Raw genomic sequence first — 14,595 nt, 5'->3', positions numbered from 1 at the left:
GTTAAGTAACCTTACTGATATAGGGGTGTGTTACGCCTTCTGGTGTGTTGTGCCCTGCCCTGCCCTGTCAAGTGAGGCATGCTGGGAAAATTCAGAAAAGTCCTTGTCAACCTGTAAACTTTCAACGTATGTACATACTCACACTCACTCACACACATTCATACACACACACACGCACACCCAAACAAAGGGTAGGAATGTGTTACAGCACTCAAGGAGAGAAGTTTGCTCTCTAATTGTTTACATTAGCAAGAGTGTGTGTGTGTGCGTGCATGTTTTTCTTCTATTTTCATCTGTATGCAATCGCCATGGCAGCCCAACACAAACACCCTGTCATTCTCCTCTGACTGATACACACACACACTCCGACCTCTACTGTTTGACATAGTATTGACTTGTTTATTTCTCTCTCCTGCACACACACAAACACAGGGACCGTACAGAGCTGGTGGTCGGGGATGACAACCTGGTCATGTTGACCATAAACGCGGTTAACAAAGGAGAGGGGGCATATGAGACTGAGCTACACACACTCCTACCCCCTGAGGCTGATTACATAGGAGTGGAACGCAGGATAGAGGTGAGAACACTCATTCACACACACTACCACCCCCACACTGGCCCCAACCCTAGCCCAGCTCAACTAGACCCTACAGCCTTGCTGACCTCTTTACCATTACATTACATCCTGTTGACAACGTCAGGGTTTTTTCTCTAGAGTGAGTGAATGAATGTGTAATGGGGCCCTAAGATGGATGAGATGAGGTTGTTACTGTCAGAACATTCATCACTCTATTCCTCTCCTCCCTTCCCCCACATATCACCTCTCTTCCCCTTCCACCTCCTCTCTTCTTTCCTCCTCTCCTCTCCTCTCCAGTCTCTATCCAGGTTGAACTGTGAGTACAGGATGGTGAATGACTCCAGACTGGTGGTGTGTGACCTGGGGAACCCTATGGTTGCCGGAACAGAAGTAAGTCCAACACACACATAAACACAAATGAACGCAAGAAAATACACACACGCACGTGCACCCACACTGACCTGACCTCCCCCTCTACTTGGAAACAACCACTTCCTGTCCAAACAGGAAGCTGTCAATCAGATACAGTGGTGCTGATTGATAGTTACCATGGTGATTGATCACCCAGATACCCTGTGCCCCTCTGAGTCCCACACTCTGAAGCTGTCTGTGGGTATTTCTGTGTGTGTTAATCCGTTCGCCCCTTGCATGACACATCCAGGAAGCACAGGCTTTGTTAAGTAAAGAGTGGTCCCATCCGAGTGGTCCCATCCGTAACTCTACCCTGTGTTTCTGTAACCGCTGTGTGTGTGTGTGTGTGTGTGTGTGTGTGTGTGTGTGTGTGTGTGTGTGTGTGTGTGTGTGTGTGTGTGTGTGTGTGTGTGTGTGTGTGTGTGTGTGTGTGTGTGTACGTGGCTACATGCATGCATGTGTGTGTTGTGAGCCTGAGAGCGGTATTTGTTAGCTCTAGAAGCGACACACGTGTGTGCGCATCAGCTCTCCTTCAGACCAGATGTTTCCCATACATACTTACCCTTGCCCCTTTGGACCTGTAGGAATTCATGAGCTCTTATAGAATAAACACACACACACACTTACTAATCATGCAGCCGGAGTAATAACGCTTGTAGACCATTTTGAACGTATCTTTTTCTCATTCTAATATTTTTGAGTCAAGCCTCTAAAATGCAGACTGCCTCGCCATGTTTCTTTAAAACGTTGTGTATTGTCAGCATTTTTTGTATTTTATTAGGATCCCCATTAGCTAGTGCTAAAGCAGCAGCTACTCTTCCTGGGGTCAACAAGCATAGCGGTGAAAACAGACACTGTTTATGGGTAACATCCCAGACGGCAGGGCTGCCGGAAAATGTGTGGCGAGGCAACATTTGCCACAGCACTTTTCAATCAGGTGTGGCTGCGTCAGCGCAACACCACTTGTGATTTAGTTTTTTAGTTTTTTTATTAGTTTTTTTATCCCCTTTTCTCCCCAATTTTCGTGGTATCCAATCGCTAGTAATTACTATCTTGTCTCATCGCTACAACTCCCGTACGGGCTCGGGAGAGACGAAGGTCGAAAGCCACGCGTCCTCCGAAGCACAACCCAACCAAGCCGCACTGCTTCTTAACACAGCGCGCCTCCAACCCGGAAGCCAGCCGCACCAATGTGTCGGAGGAAACACCGTGCACCTGGCCCCCTTGGTTAGCGCGCACTGCGCCCGGCCCGCCACAGGAGTCGCTGGAGCGCGATGAGACAAGGATATCCCTACCGGCCAAACCCTCCCTAACCCGGACGACGCTAGGCCAATTGTGCGTAGCCCCACGGACCTCCCGGTCGCGGCCGGCTACGACAGAGCCTGGGCGCGAACCCAGAGACTCTGGTGGCGCAGCTAGCACTGCGATGCAGTACCCTAGACCACTGGGCCACCCGGGAGGCTCTTGTGATTTAGTTTAATAAAATATATCTGCGCAAAGTGTAAAAGAAAAGGGACAAAGTGCTGTTTTTTAGACCAATTTGCCTCATGATTTGTCACTCGCGCACAATTTTTCTGTCTTTCACACCGGAGTGCTGCTACAGGCTCTTTGTGTGTCTTGACCAATCAGATTAATGCTCAAGGCGCTCTCCACTTTCCTCTGGTATTTATTTAGCGAGCTGATAGCACATCACTCCTAACAGACACAAGCAAAAACTCTGACATGCAAAAACTCTGACATGATCTGACATGTGTTGCATGGTAACGAGACCATTTTTGAGTCTGATCAACTGTAGGCTACTAACAACAGCAGCTGCATAGTCTAGCCTCCTATGGGGCCCTGTCCCTCTGGCCAGGGTAAACGAAGCGGTAACGTTGTGTAGGCTATTTATAGCCCAATGGGATTACATTTGGTTTATATTTAAACTTGGGCTAACCAGGTTACCTAGACTTTTTCAATCCAAGAGTATAAACTTTAATGAATCAATAAACACAATAGCTGACATAGACTGTGAGTACATTTTGTTATTAGTATTACAGTTGAGCAGGAGCAGGACTACATGATGCAAACCTGCATAAAGCTCAGCCCTGTGAGTTGTATTATCCAATCATGTAGCTTTCTGAGTGTCTGTGTATAGGACCCTCCTAGTCCTTCTTTAAAACGTCATTCATAAGAACAAGTACAAGGTTGCTGAAGTTTAACAGGGCTTTCATCCTCCCCAAGGCCAGGAGTTTTTTAAAACCATGTGACCTGATTAGAAAAACTCTGGTCCCATCATAGCCCATATTCAACAGATGAATCACGTCATACCGTATAAGGGCCGGAGTTTTACCTGGTTAGGTTACCAGATCAGGAAAAACGATGTACCCCAGAATTTTGTTTTCCGCTACACCACTCTGGGGCCTGTGGTGCCACCTCTGCCAGTGAACAGAAACGGCCCCTGCACAGAGCCCTGTGGAACACCATATATAGCCTTGGAGCAATCAGAGGTCTCACTGGCCAGAAAAATAAATTGATACCTGTCTGTTAGTTTGGTCGACAGCGTCAATCCCTACTCTTACATCAAGGAATGTGAGAACAGTCACAGAGCCACGGTCGTTGATTGGTCGATGCATTAGATCATTTCCTTGACAAACGCTGTCTCTGTACTATGGTGGGTTTAAAAGTACATCCAGGTTAGACAGTTTTATAGTGGTGGTGGGGCTGTTCAGAATATGGGAGAGAAGCGACAGGAAATAAATGTTTTCCAGATTTGGGGAGAGAGATATATTTGGGTCACTCTGTCTGTCTCTCTCTCTTTCTCTCAGCCTGGGGACCTCAGTGATTTAGACCCATTTGGTCTTTCGTCGTCTCTGTTGAGTTATTCTGATTCTCTCTCTGATGTGCAATAAAGTCTCTTTGACTTTGGAGTCCTAATGAGTTTCCACCCTCAGGCTTCTCCCTTGTAGTTTTAGCGAGTGTTTAAGAGTTTCCGGCATTGACTAGTGTCTAACATGTTGTTCATGAGAACATTATTACACAAACACAAGAAACCATTATCATACTCATGGTTATGAACTAAGCCCCCCACATGGTGTGAGTTAAGCAAGGGTAGAGGGGGGTTTAACTGGGGTCTAAAGACTAGAGGGGAAGGGATCTGGTCTGTCTCAGCCCACAGATCTGTACTGATCCTCCAACTGAGACACACACAGACAATACAGATACGTAACCCAGATACACACACCATGGCCAGGTCCTGGTTAGTTTTAACAAAGGGAAACTGTACATGGGGTTAGAAGGCTGCTCGCTTTAACTGAACACTTACAGATGTCACTGACACAGACTTTGATTCGTCTCTCTCTGACTTTCTGTCTCTGTCCCTCTCCCTTTGTCTCTCTGTCCCTCTCTCTCTGTCTCTGTCTGTCTCTCTCTCTTTGTCTCACTGTTTCTGTCTCCAGGTATCTGTAGGTTTAAGGTTTGCTGTCCAAAGGCTGGATGATGCCGGTCCTCACATTGACTTTGACCTACAGATCCACAGGTGACACACACACACACACACACACACACACACACACACACACACACACACACACACACACACACACACACACACACACACACACACACACACACACACACACACACACACACACACACACACACACACACACACACACACACACTGCTGAAGAGCTGTGACACACACAACTGTAAAAAGGAACCTCTGTCAGAATTCTGAGTATTTCTGTGGCTTTCCCAAACAAAGAGCGTCGAGACAGATGACCGGAGGAAAACAGACGAGACAAAACATTGACTGTTCACCTCGCCACAAACACATGGTCATTCACTCATTTACTCACACACGCGCACATGCACACACACCATACATCGTCAGGCCATGGTGCAGACATTACATCCAAACATCTTTACTGACTCGTGTGCCTCTTATCTTACAGTTCAAACGAAGACAACTCCAAGAGCAACCCAGTCAGTCTGTCTCTCTCCATCTCTGCCAGAGCTCAGCTAGACCTGAGGGGGTGAGTGACACATCTCTGTTCTGGTTGATCTTTTCTCTAACCCTGTGACAGTAGAATATCTTTGCTCTGTTTGATGCACTTTGTTGTCATACAGTGTATCTCTTTGTCTCATGCCATGTAGGTGAGACAGGCTCACATAGTTTGCTGTATTTATATTGCTCAGTGTGGTTGAGTCTGTGTATGTTAATCATGTATGTGTATGTTAGTTGTGTATGTTAGTCTGTGTATGCTAATCATGCACACTTGGGCCAGTGCTAGTGCTACCTGGTCACACACACACACACACATGCTTGCACACACATACACGCATGCGCTTGCATGCACACACACACACACACGTTTGATTTACTAGCCTTGTGGGGAACAAAACATTGATTCCCATTCAAACTCCTATTTTCCCTAACCGTTAACCTAACCTTAACGCTAAGCTTAACCCCTAACCCCTAACCCTAAAACTAAACCTTACCCTAACTCCTAAGCCTAACCCCTAATGCTAATTGTAACCCTAACTCCCAAGCCTAAAATAGCCTTTTTCCTTGTCAGTCCCCACTTGTCCAAATGTTCCTTGTTTTACTATCCCCCCACACACACAAACACACCTCAAAGCCGGTACCCCAGAGTTACTTGGCTGGGTCTAAGGAAGTTGTACACACAAACAGACAGTGATCCGTGGGGGGGGCTGTGGGTGTGGGGGACTGGAAGGCGGGAGGTTAAGGTCCAACCGGCGTTGGGTAAGTTGTGTTTGGCAGCGGAGTGGCGAGTGGCTTGGTGTTCACCCCCCAAGTTGTCCTGGACGTTGTAAATAATTTGTTCTCCATATCATTTGTTCTCATACTCTCTCTCTTCTCTTTCTTTCTCTATCGCTCCTCTTTTTCTTTCTTTCTCTCTCCCATCTCTCTCTCTGCCTCTCTCTCTCCCTTTCCAGGGTGTGTCATCCCTCTCAGGTGGTTCTTCCGTTTCCTCACTGGGAGCCCAAAGAGAAGCCGGTCAAAGAGGATGACGTAGGACCCCAGGTCACACACATCTACGAGGTACATACACACACAGTAAAAGCAGTAGCCCTGTAAGTACTGGCTCCTGTCTGATCAAAGGCCTCCTGAACAGTGGTAATTACTGTCATAAAGGAAGAGAGAGAGAGGGGGGGGTGGAGGGATAAGAGGGGGGATCAGACGTGTGTGTGTGTGTGTGTGTGTGTGTGTGTGTGTGTGTGTGTGTGTGTGTGTGTGTGTGTGTGTGTGTGTGTGTGTGTGTGTGTGTTGAAGATGCAGTGAAGGGGGACATCTGCTGGATGTCTGCAGGGTTTGGGGCTGCAGTGCTCCTGTCCTGCAGTCTGTCCAGCTGGTTATAGTTAGGTCGGCCAGAGTTTCTCTCTCCGAGAATTCCTGCCTGGAGCACTGAGACCATGTCCTGTTTGGGTGACTCACCATCATCACCCTAGAATTAATGAGTGTGTGGAAAGGGGCTAAGCTGAGTGGCTTGATGTTCTCATACTCTCTCGCTCTCACTCTCTCTTTCTTTCTTCTTCCCTCTCTACTCCCCTCCCCCTCTCTCTCTCCATCTCCTCTCTCTTCTTCTCATCTCTTTGTCTCTCCTCTCTCTCTTTTCCCCTCTTACTCTCTCAGCTCCATAACTCAGGTCCCAGTAGTATCCGGGAGGCGGAGCTCCAGGTGGGCTGGCCCTCTCGTTTCCGTGACGAACACCTGCTCTACGCTCTGGAGGTTCTAACAGATGGACCAATCAGCTGCCGGAGCAACACCAGCCTCAACCCCCTGGGCCTACAGGTAACACAACCACACCTCCTGCTGAGACTGGACACGACACTGTACTCATGCACTGATGTTCTATATTTATTAACCTGTATTGGTCTCCAATGCTTTAGAAACAATGGCATATATGCTTTTGTGAAATTACAGCTCAGTGTACTGACCCGATCTAGCATTGATGTAGCTTGGTTCTTCTCATAATAAAATAGGGTAACAGGATGTAATCTACCGTCTGGCTTATGTTTGTGATGATGACTGAGGAATGTGCTTTAATGATGACAGGACAAAGTTACTCATTCCATGTTTATTGAAGACTGTAGGAGGACGGAGAGGGTCTAGTGGAGTCGGGCCATAGCAGGGTTGGTGGTGAAGAGCAGGATGCCAGTAAAGACATTGTGGTTGCAGTTGTCATCATACAGCCCCCAGCCCTTAGGAAGCCTTAAGTACACCAGATCATCTTTCTCTAGCTCCAGAGCCACGGCACCTGTCATGTACTCATAACCACCATGGAAGTTGTCCTGGACGTTGTATATCATTTGCTCTCCATTTTTGACCAAGTTAACACCCATTTTCTGTCCAGGCTCTCGGCCCATGGAGGTGAATGTGAAGTAGTAGACTCCTCTCACTGGTGCTGAGAACATACCTGTATCAGAGGGGAAGCAGGGAGAGATCAGCACTATCCGTCTCTCTTAGGCACTGTAGCAGCCTGTTAGTGGTTGGGGTCTGTGCCAGTAGCTGGCCCCTGTGGGCACCACAGGCGTCCAGTGGCACCTTAATTGGGTAGGACGGCTCATAGTAATGACTGTAACGGACTAAAGTGAATGGTATCGAACACATCAAACACATACCATTCCATTCACGCCATTCCAGACATTATTATGATCCGTCCTCCCCTCAGCAGCCTCCTGTGGTGGACACGTGAGCATGGAGATTGTGTGTTTATGTTTATACCTTTATCTGAGTTGTAGATGTATTGCTGTGTGGGTGAACCTGTAGTATTGTTACTGTGTACGTTTCATCTGTAGTGTTGTCGGCGTAAGCTGTACCTGAGTTTGGGTCGTAACCGTTGCCGATGTTGGTGAAGACTTTTTCATAGACCAGAGTGATCTCAGTTTGAAAGGGTCCCACATATCCTGAGTCCGTCAAAGCAACAGAAAAGGCCACCTGTCTTCTGTCTGCGAATACATGAGAATGAATTCAATCAAGCCCACCGTAATGTCTAAAATGTCTTCATTTCATACCACACTGTGGGTTTGATTGAATTGATCTGTTCTTACCTAGCCTCAGTTCCTCCACCTGGCTCTCAGCGACACTCAATCTTGCCTCCAGGGCTGAAAAAGCAAGAAAATAATATCTTAATGAACTGATACTCTGAGGTAGCTTTGTTGTCATTGCTGTGCTTAGATACATCCTGATTAGATGAGTCAGCGGTTCAGGAGAGTGATTGTAGCCTTGCTCTTATTAGTGCAGCATAGTTACATGTATTCTCTTTCTCCAGCTCCGCTACTTGCCTCTCACTGGTTGTCACTCTGCTCCCCAAGGCTAACAGTTCTGCTGCTTGGGCTGGAATCATGCACGTCAATATCCAGAGGTGTTCATCTTTTTCTTAACAATTTACTACTCATTACCTGCATTCTTTTTCTTCAACTCTGCCACCTGGCTCTCACTGGTTGTCACTCTGTTCTTCAAGTCTGACAGTTCTGCTGCTTGGGCTGAAATTATATCAACATTTTAGAGAGGCAATAGACAATATCCAGAGCTGTGATTTTTTTATTTTCTTCTATTGAACAAATTATTTTCTTTTTCTAAGTTCATTATTACCTGCATTCTCTTTCTTCAGTTCCTCCAGCTTGCTCTCATTGGCTGTCACTCTGGTCCTCAAGGCTAACACAAGTGAATTTCCAGAAATGTTCATCTTTCCAGTGACTTATTTGACTAAATATTTTCCAGAACTAATTGCTTATCATCATTACCTGCATTATTTTTCTCCAGTTCTGCCACATGGCTCTCACTGACTGTCACTCTGGCCTCCAGGGCTAGAAGATAATTTATGCAAGAAAATAATTTATGATGAAAATGATAAGCCATGATGTAGCTTTGTTACATCGCTTTGTTTTTTCATATCTTGAAATGAGCTGAATGTTATTATGTTCAGGGGAGGAATACATGTAGTCATTCTTATAAGTGAAACATTTGAGTCACCTGCATTCTCTTTCTTCAGTTCTGCCATCTGCCTTTCGCTGGCTGTCAATCTGGTGTCCAGGGCTGAAATAGTATAAAAATAATTAACAGTAAAAATGGTTATTAAACACACACTTTCGCACAATATATCTTACCTGCATTTTCTTTCTTCAGTTCAGCTCCCTGACTCTCACTGGTTGTCAATCTGTTCTTCAAGTCTGACAGTTCTGCTGCTTGGGCTGAAATTATATAAACATTGTAGAGAGGCAATAAACAATATCCAGAGCTGTGCTTTTTCTATTGAGTAAATTATTAACTCAATAGTTTTTCAAAACACTTCTTGTTACCTGCATTGTGTTTCTTCAGTTCTGCCACCTGGCTCTGAAGGGTTGTCACTCTGCTCCCCAAGGATAACAGTTCAGCTGCTTGGTCTTGAATCATATGAGTCAATATCCAAAGTTGTTAATCTTTCTAGGCAATTAATTATTAACAGAATTATTTTCAATGCACATGTTATCATTACCTGCATTCACTTTCTCCAGCTCCTCCCCCTGGCTCTCACTGGCTGTCACTCTGGCCTCCAGGGCTAGAAAATAGTTTATGCAGGACCAAAATGTATGATATAAAAGGTTAAACCAAGATGTAGCTTTATATACGTGGTAGTTCTTATAAGTAAAGATAAATAGTCACCTGCGTTCTTTCCCTTCAGTTCTGCCACATGACTCTCACTGACTGTCACTCTGGCCTCCAGGGCTAGAAAATAATGCATACAAGAAAACAATCAACTGTGATGTAGCTTTGTAACATCGCTTTGCTTGGTTACATCCTAACATTAGCTGTAGCTTTGCTACATCGCTTTGCTTGGTTACATCCTAACATTAGCTGTAGCTTTGTAACATCACTTTGCTTGGTTACATCCTAACATTAGCTGTAGCTTTGTAACATCGCTTTGCTTGGTTACATCCTAACATTAGCTGAATCATGTGCAGGTGAAGCGTACATGCATTAGCTCGGATAAGTAAAACATTTTAGTCACCTGCATTTTTTGACATCAGCTCTGCCACCTGGCTCTCACTGGCTGTCACTGTGTTCTCCAGGGCTGACAGTTCTGCTGCTTGATCTGGAATTATAGAAATCTAGTAAAGAGGAAAAGGCATTGTCCAGAACTGTGATAATTATTTTATTCTATTGAGCAAATTATTAACTCAATAGTTCATCAGAACACATTTAATTATTACCTGCATTCTCTTTCTTCAGTTCTGCCATCTGGCTCTGAAGGGCTGTTAGTTGGCTTCCCAAGGATAACATTAGTGCTGCTTGGCCTGGAATTATATAAATATAGTAGACGATATGTAACATCCATATGTAATAGGCAATATCCAATATGTTGTTGTTTCTATCGAGAAAGTTAACTCAATATATATTTTTTAAAACATCTCGTTATTACCTGTATTCTGTTTCTTCAAGTCTTCCACCTGGCTCTCACTGGCTGTCACTCTGGCCTCCAGGTCTATCATTTTTTTATGATAAAAACAATAAACCCTGATGTAGCTTTGTTACATCACATTGCTTTTCATATCCTGAAATGAGCTGAATCATGTTCAGGTGAGGAATATACAGTATGTAGTAGTTCTTATAAGTAAAACATTTTAGTCACCTGCATTCTTTCCCTTCAGATCATTCAGCTGGCTCTCACTGGCTGTCAATCTGGCCTCCAGGGCTGAAGTAGTATGAAAGTAATTAACAGTAAATGAACAGGAAAAACACGTTTGCACAATATAGCTTATCTTACTGTACCTGCATTCTCTTTCTTCAGTTCCACCACCTGACTCTCACTGGCTGTCACTCTGGCCTCCAAGACTAAAATCATAGAGTTGGAAAATGTAGAATGCTTTATTAGTTGCAAGTGTTATTTACTGTCAGAATACATGAGGGTGACGTTTATATTAGTGTTTTACCTGCATTCTCTTTCTTCACTTCATCCACCTGGCTCTCACTGGCTGTCATTCTGGCCTCCAGGGCTGAAGTAGCATGAAAATAAACATTGCTGAACATATCGACCATTACTGTTTTTTATGACCAAATTATAATTGTTTTAGTTATTTATTTGTTGGGGGAGATTACAGGTACATTATCCATTTCGAAAGTATATGTTTATAAAACTTGTAACCGTAAGCTGCCGCTCAACAACAACAAAAAACTGTAAGAAATAGATACAGTTTAAAAATAAATAGTAAATTCAGTATAAACAGGAACATAAAAAAGTGGGCCTCCCCCAACTTCCCATCCCATTCCCCCAGCCAACATGTCTCCATACAACCACCCCTACCCCCATGTTTCCCCCAACTTCCCATCCCATTCCCCCAGCCAACATGTCTCCATACAACCACCCCTACCCCCATGTTTCCCCCAACTTCCCATCCCATTCCCCCAGCCAACATGTCTCCATACAACCACCCCTACCCCCATGTTTCCCCCAACTTCCCATCCCATTCCCCCAGCCAACATGTCTCCATACAACCACCCCTACCCCCATGTTTCCCACCACTTCCCATCCCATTCCCCCAGCCAACATGTCTCCATACAACCACCCCTACCCCCATGTTTCCCACCACTTCCCATCCCATTCCCCCAGCCAACATGTCTCCATACAACCACCCCTACCCCCATGTTTCCCACCACTTCCCATCCCATTCCCCCAGCCAACATGTCTCCATACAACCACCCCTACCCCCATGTTTCCCACCACTTCCCAACCCCCCCTAGCAACAAGGGTTGCTCGTCAGTCGCCCACCATGGCGACCATAGAAAACCCTCCCCATACCACCCCTTCCCCATGGGGCTGAAAGTAAAGAAAGTAAAACAAATATTGAAATAGGTGTGTATATATATATATATATATATAGTGCCTTCAGAAAGTATTCACACCCCTTTACTTTTTCCAAATTTTGTTGTGTTACAGCCTGAATTAAACATTTATTAAATTGAGATATTGTGTCGCTGACCTACACACAATACCGCATAATGTCAACGTGGAATTTTGTTTGTAGATTTTTTTTTTTATTAATAGAAAATGTAAAGCTGAAATGTCTTGAGTCAATAAGTATTCAACCCCTTTGTTATGGCAAGCCTAAATAAGTTCAGGACTAAAAGAATGTGCTTCACAAATTGCATAATAAATTGCATGGACTCATTCCGTGTTCAATAATATTGGTTAACATGATTTTTGAATGACTACATCGTCTCTGTACCCCACACATACAATTATCTGTAAGGTCCCTCAATCGAGTAAAAAATTAAATTAAAAATGAAACCGCTCAGGGATTTCACCATGAGGCCAATGGTGATTTTTTTTAAAGTTAATGAGTTTAATGGTTGTGATATGAGAACTGAAGATGGATCAACAACATTGTAGTTACTCCACAATACTAAACTAATTGACAGAGTGAAAAGAAGGAAGCCTGTACAGAATAAAAATATAACAAAACTTGCATCTTTTTTGCAACAAGGCACTTAAGTAATACTGCAAAAAATATGGCAAAGAAATGAACTTTTTGTCCTGAATACAAATCGTTATATTTGGGGGAAATCCATCACAACACATCACTGAATACCACTCTTCATATTTTCAAGCATCATGATATGGGTCATGTTACGGGTATGCTTGTCATCGGCAAGGACTGGGGAGTTGTTTTTTTTGTTTATAAAATAAACGGAATAAAGGTGAATTCATCTCCCAGTGTCTGTTGGAAAGTAAACTCTAGAACTTTGCCTGTGCTTAAGCACAGGCAAAGTTCTAGAGGAAAACCTGCTTCAGTCTACTTTCCAACAGACACTGGGAGATGAATTCACCTTTCAGCAGAACAATAATCTAAAACACAAGGCCAAATCTACACTGGAGTTGCTTACCAAGACGACATTGAATGTCTAGTTACAGTTTTGACTTGCTATAGATTTTCAAACCAATTTAAGACTTGAAAATGTCTGTCTAGCAATGATCAACAATCAACTTGACAGAGCTTGATGAATAAAAAAATTATAATGTGCAAATATTGTACAATCCAGGTGTGCAAAGCTCTTAGAGACTTTCCCAAAAACACTCACAGCTGTAATCGCTGACTAAAGTGCTTCTACAAAGTATCGACTCAGGGGTGTGCATATTTATGTAAATGAGATATTTCGGAATTAAATTTTCTATAAATTTGCTAAAATGTCTCATTATGGGGTATTGTGTGTAGATGGGTGAGATTTTTTTAATATATTTTTTAATCCATTTTGAATTCAGGCTTTAACACAACAAAATGTGGATAAGTCGAGGGCTATGAATACTTTCTGAAGGCACTTATATAGCACCATTCATTTTCGCTGTTGATAATTCTCGCGCTATAACTTGTCAGTAGTAACTGTATCCACTGGTGAATTGGAAGAGAGTGAGGAGACCAGCAATGTGACATAGAGCTTTTTAAAATTACAAGTTCACTACTTCACTTACAGAATCTTATCTCATATGCTAAATAAATGTGCTACAGCATGTTTATTCATAGTAGTCTCCTTATTACCTGCATTCCCTTTCTTCAGTTCCACCACCTGGCTCTCACTGTCTGTCACTCTGGCCTCCAGGGCTGAAATAGCATGAAAATATGTAGCTGAGATGCAGCTAAAACAATGCTTTATTTATTTCTCCCTAAAATTAGCTATGCTCATCTGAGGCACAGTAGTTCTTATAAAGTCTACCTTTAAAGAAAGATGGGAACCCCTGTGCTAAGCAATCCCTTTGCGGTAACTCTGGGCTGAAATCACAAGGGAATTTGTTTTGTACATTATCATAAAATGTCCAGCAAAATCCACAACTGTACATTTTCGATTAAGCTAATTAACTAAATCGTATTTTGTAAAATTAGCATTTTGTTATCCCCTTCATTCTAGATCTGTAAATGGAACGTCAGTATCACATTGGCACTCAGTCTGTCGTCTAGGTCTGTCAGTTCTGCTGCTTGAGCTTTAATGATAAAGATATACTGTAGCCTGTGTATGATCCATATCAGCAGCTGACTTTTCTATTTGGTGAATTATTATCTAAATCCATTTAAGAAATGACATCTAATGATGATTAAATGTGTTCTGTCTTCAGCTTGACCACCCTTTCCCCCAGGACTGAAATGGCACCAACATAAATGTCCAAACTTATCAATCAATACAGAATGAGAGTTAAGCAAGCACTACTTACTTTCGCAGTGTGATCGGTTTCATTACCTGTATTATTACGTCAGGCTACCTTTGTTCTTTCTTTCTTTCTCTGTCTATATGTGCATTATTACAGTACCTGTGTTTTTATTCTCCAACTTCTCTACTCGTTTCTGTGTGTTGTTCAGCATGAGTCTCAGGTGATTCAGCTCATCCCAGACAGCATCTATGGTAGTGAATAGAATGTTCTGGTCAATCTGATCCATCCCTCCTTTACTCTCTCCCTCAGCCCAGGCCCCAGACAGACAGAACATCAGCACCAGCATAGCTGCAACACCCCTCATTTTGAATTATGCCTTAGTTCAATAGTAATGTAATGTCTATGAGTATCAGTACCAGCATAAATAAGAGGGGAAAAAAGCCGAATGGGGAATCTTTATAGAAACGCGTCAACAGGAAC

The 14,595-nt window shown here is 43.7% G+C and overlaps 2 protein-coding genes across 2 annotated transcripts in view; one reads left to right on the top strand and one right to left on the bottom strand.

Moving 5' to 3' along the window:
- LOC120048484 (integrin alpha-8-like) overlaps positions 1-14,595 on the top strand; it is a 49,636-nt gene that overhangs the window by 29,221 nt on the left and 5,820 nt on the right. The window contains exons 20-25 of the mRNA XM_038994488.1: positions 433-580; positions 878-970; positions 4,429-4,508; positions 4,927-5,007; positions 5,933-6,038; positions 6,630-6,788. Coding sequence (XP_038850416.1) covers positions 433-580; positions 878-970; positions 4,429-4,508; positions 4,927-5,007; positions 5,933-6,038; positions 6,630-6,788 — 667 coding nt within the window. The remainder of the gene's footprint in view (positions 1-432; positions 581-877; positions 971-4,428; positions 4,509-4,926; positions 5,008-5,932; positions 6,039-6,629; positions 6,789-14,595) is intronic.
- LOC120048483 (fibrinogen- and Ig-binding protein-like) lies at positions 7,092-14,516 on the bottom strand. Its single transcript, XM_038994486.1, has 19 exons — positions 14,275-14,516; positions 13,511-13,573; positions 10,910-10,972; positions 10,749-10,811; positions 10,609-10,671; positions 10,399-10,461; positions 10,190-10,273; positions 9,988-10,071; positions 9,642-9,704; positions 9,475-9,537; positions 9,299-9,382; positions 9,107-9,190; positions 8,973-9,035; positions 8,744-8,806; positions 8,592-8,654; positions 8,399-8,482; positions 8,048-8,101; positions 7,817-7,945; positions 7,092-7,413 (listed from the first exon to the last, which is right to left on the bottom strand). The coding sequence occupies exons 1-19, from the start codon at positions 14,477-14,479 to the stop codon at positions 7,106-7,108; spliced, it is 1,746 nt and encodes a 581-aa protein (XP_038850414.1). The 5' UTR covers positions 14,480-14,516; the 3' UTR covers positions 7,092-7,105.

The sequence above is a fragment of the Salvelinus namaycush genome, chromosome 5 (genome assembly GCF_016432855.1).
Source record: "Salvelinus namaycush isolate Seneca chromosome 5, SaNama_1.0, whole genome shotgun sequence".
Lineage (NCBI taxonomy): Eukaryota > Metazoa > Chordata > Actinopteri > Salmoniformes > Salmonidae > Salvelinus > Salvelinus namaycush.
Note: the sequence above shows the minus strand (reverse complement) of the source record. Positions and strands in the feature narration are given on the sequence as shown.

Bases quoted from the DNA above. Each gene is read 5' to 3' on its own strand.
- LOC120048483 (XM_038994486.1), bottom strand. From the start codon at position 14,479: ATGAGGGGTGTTGCAGCTATGCTGGTGCTGATGTTCTGTCTGTCTGGG. The intron at 13,574-14,274 runs GTACTGTAATAA...ATGCTATTTCAG, and splicing joins GTTGGAGAATAAAAACACAG to CCCTGGAGGCCAGAGTGACA. The intron at 7,946-8,047 runs GTAAGAACAGAT...ATGTATTCGCAG, and splicing joins GGTGGAGGAACTGAGGCTAG to ACAGAAGACAGGTGGCCTTT.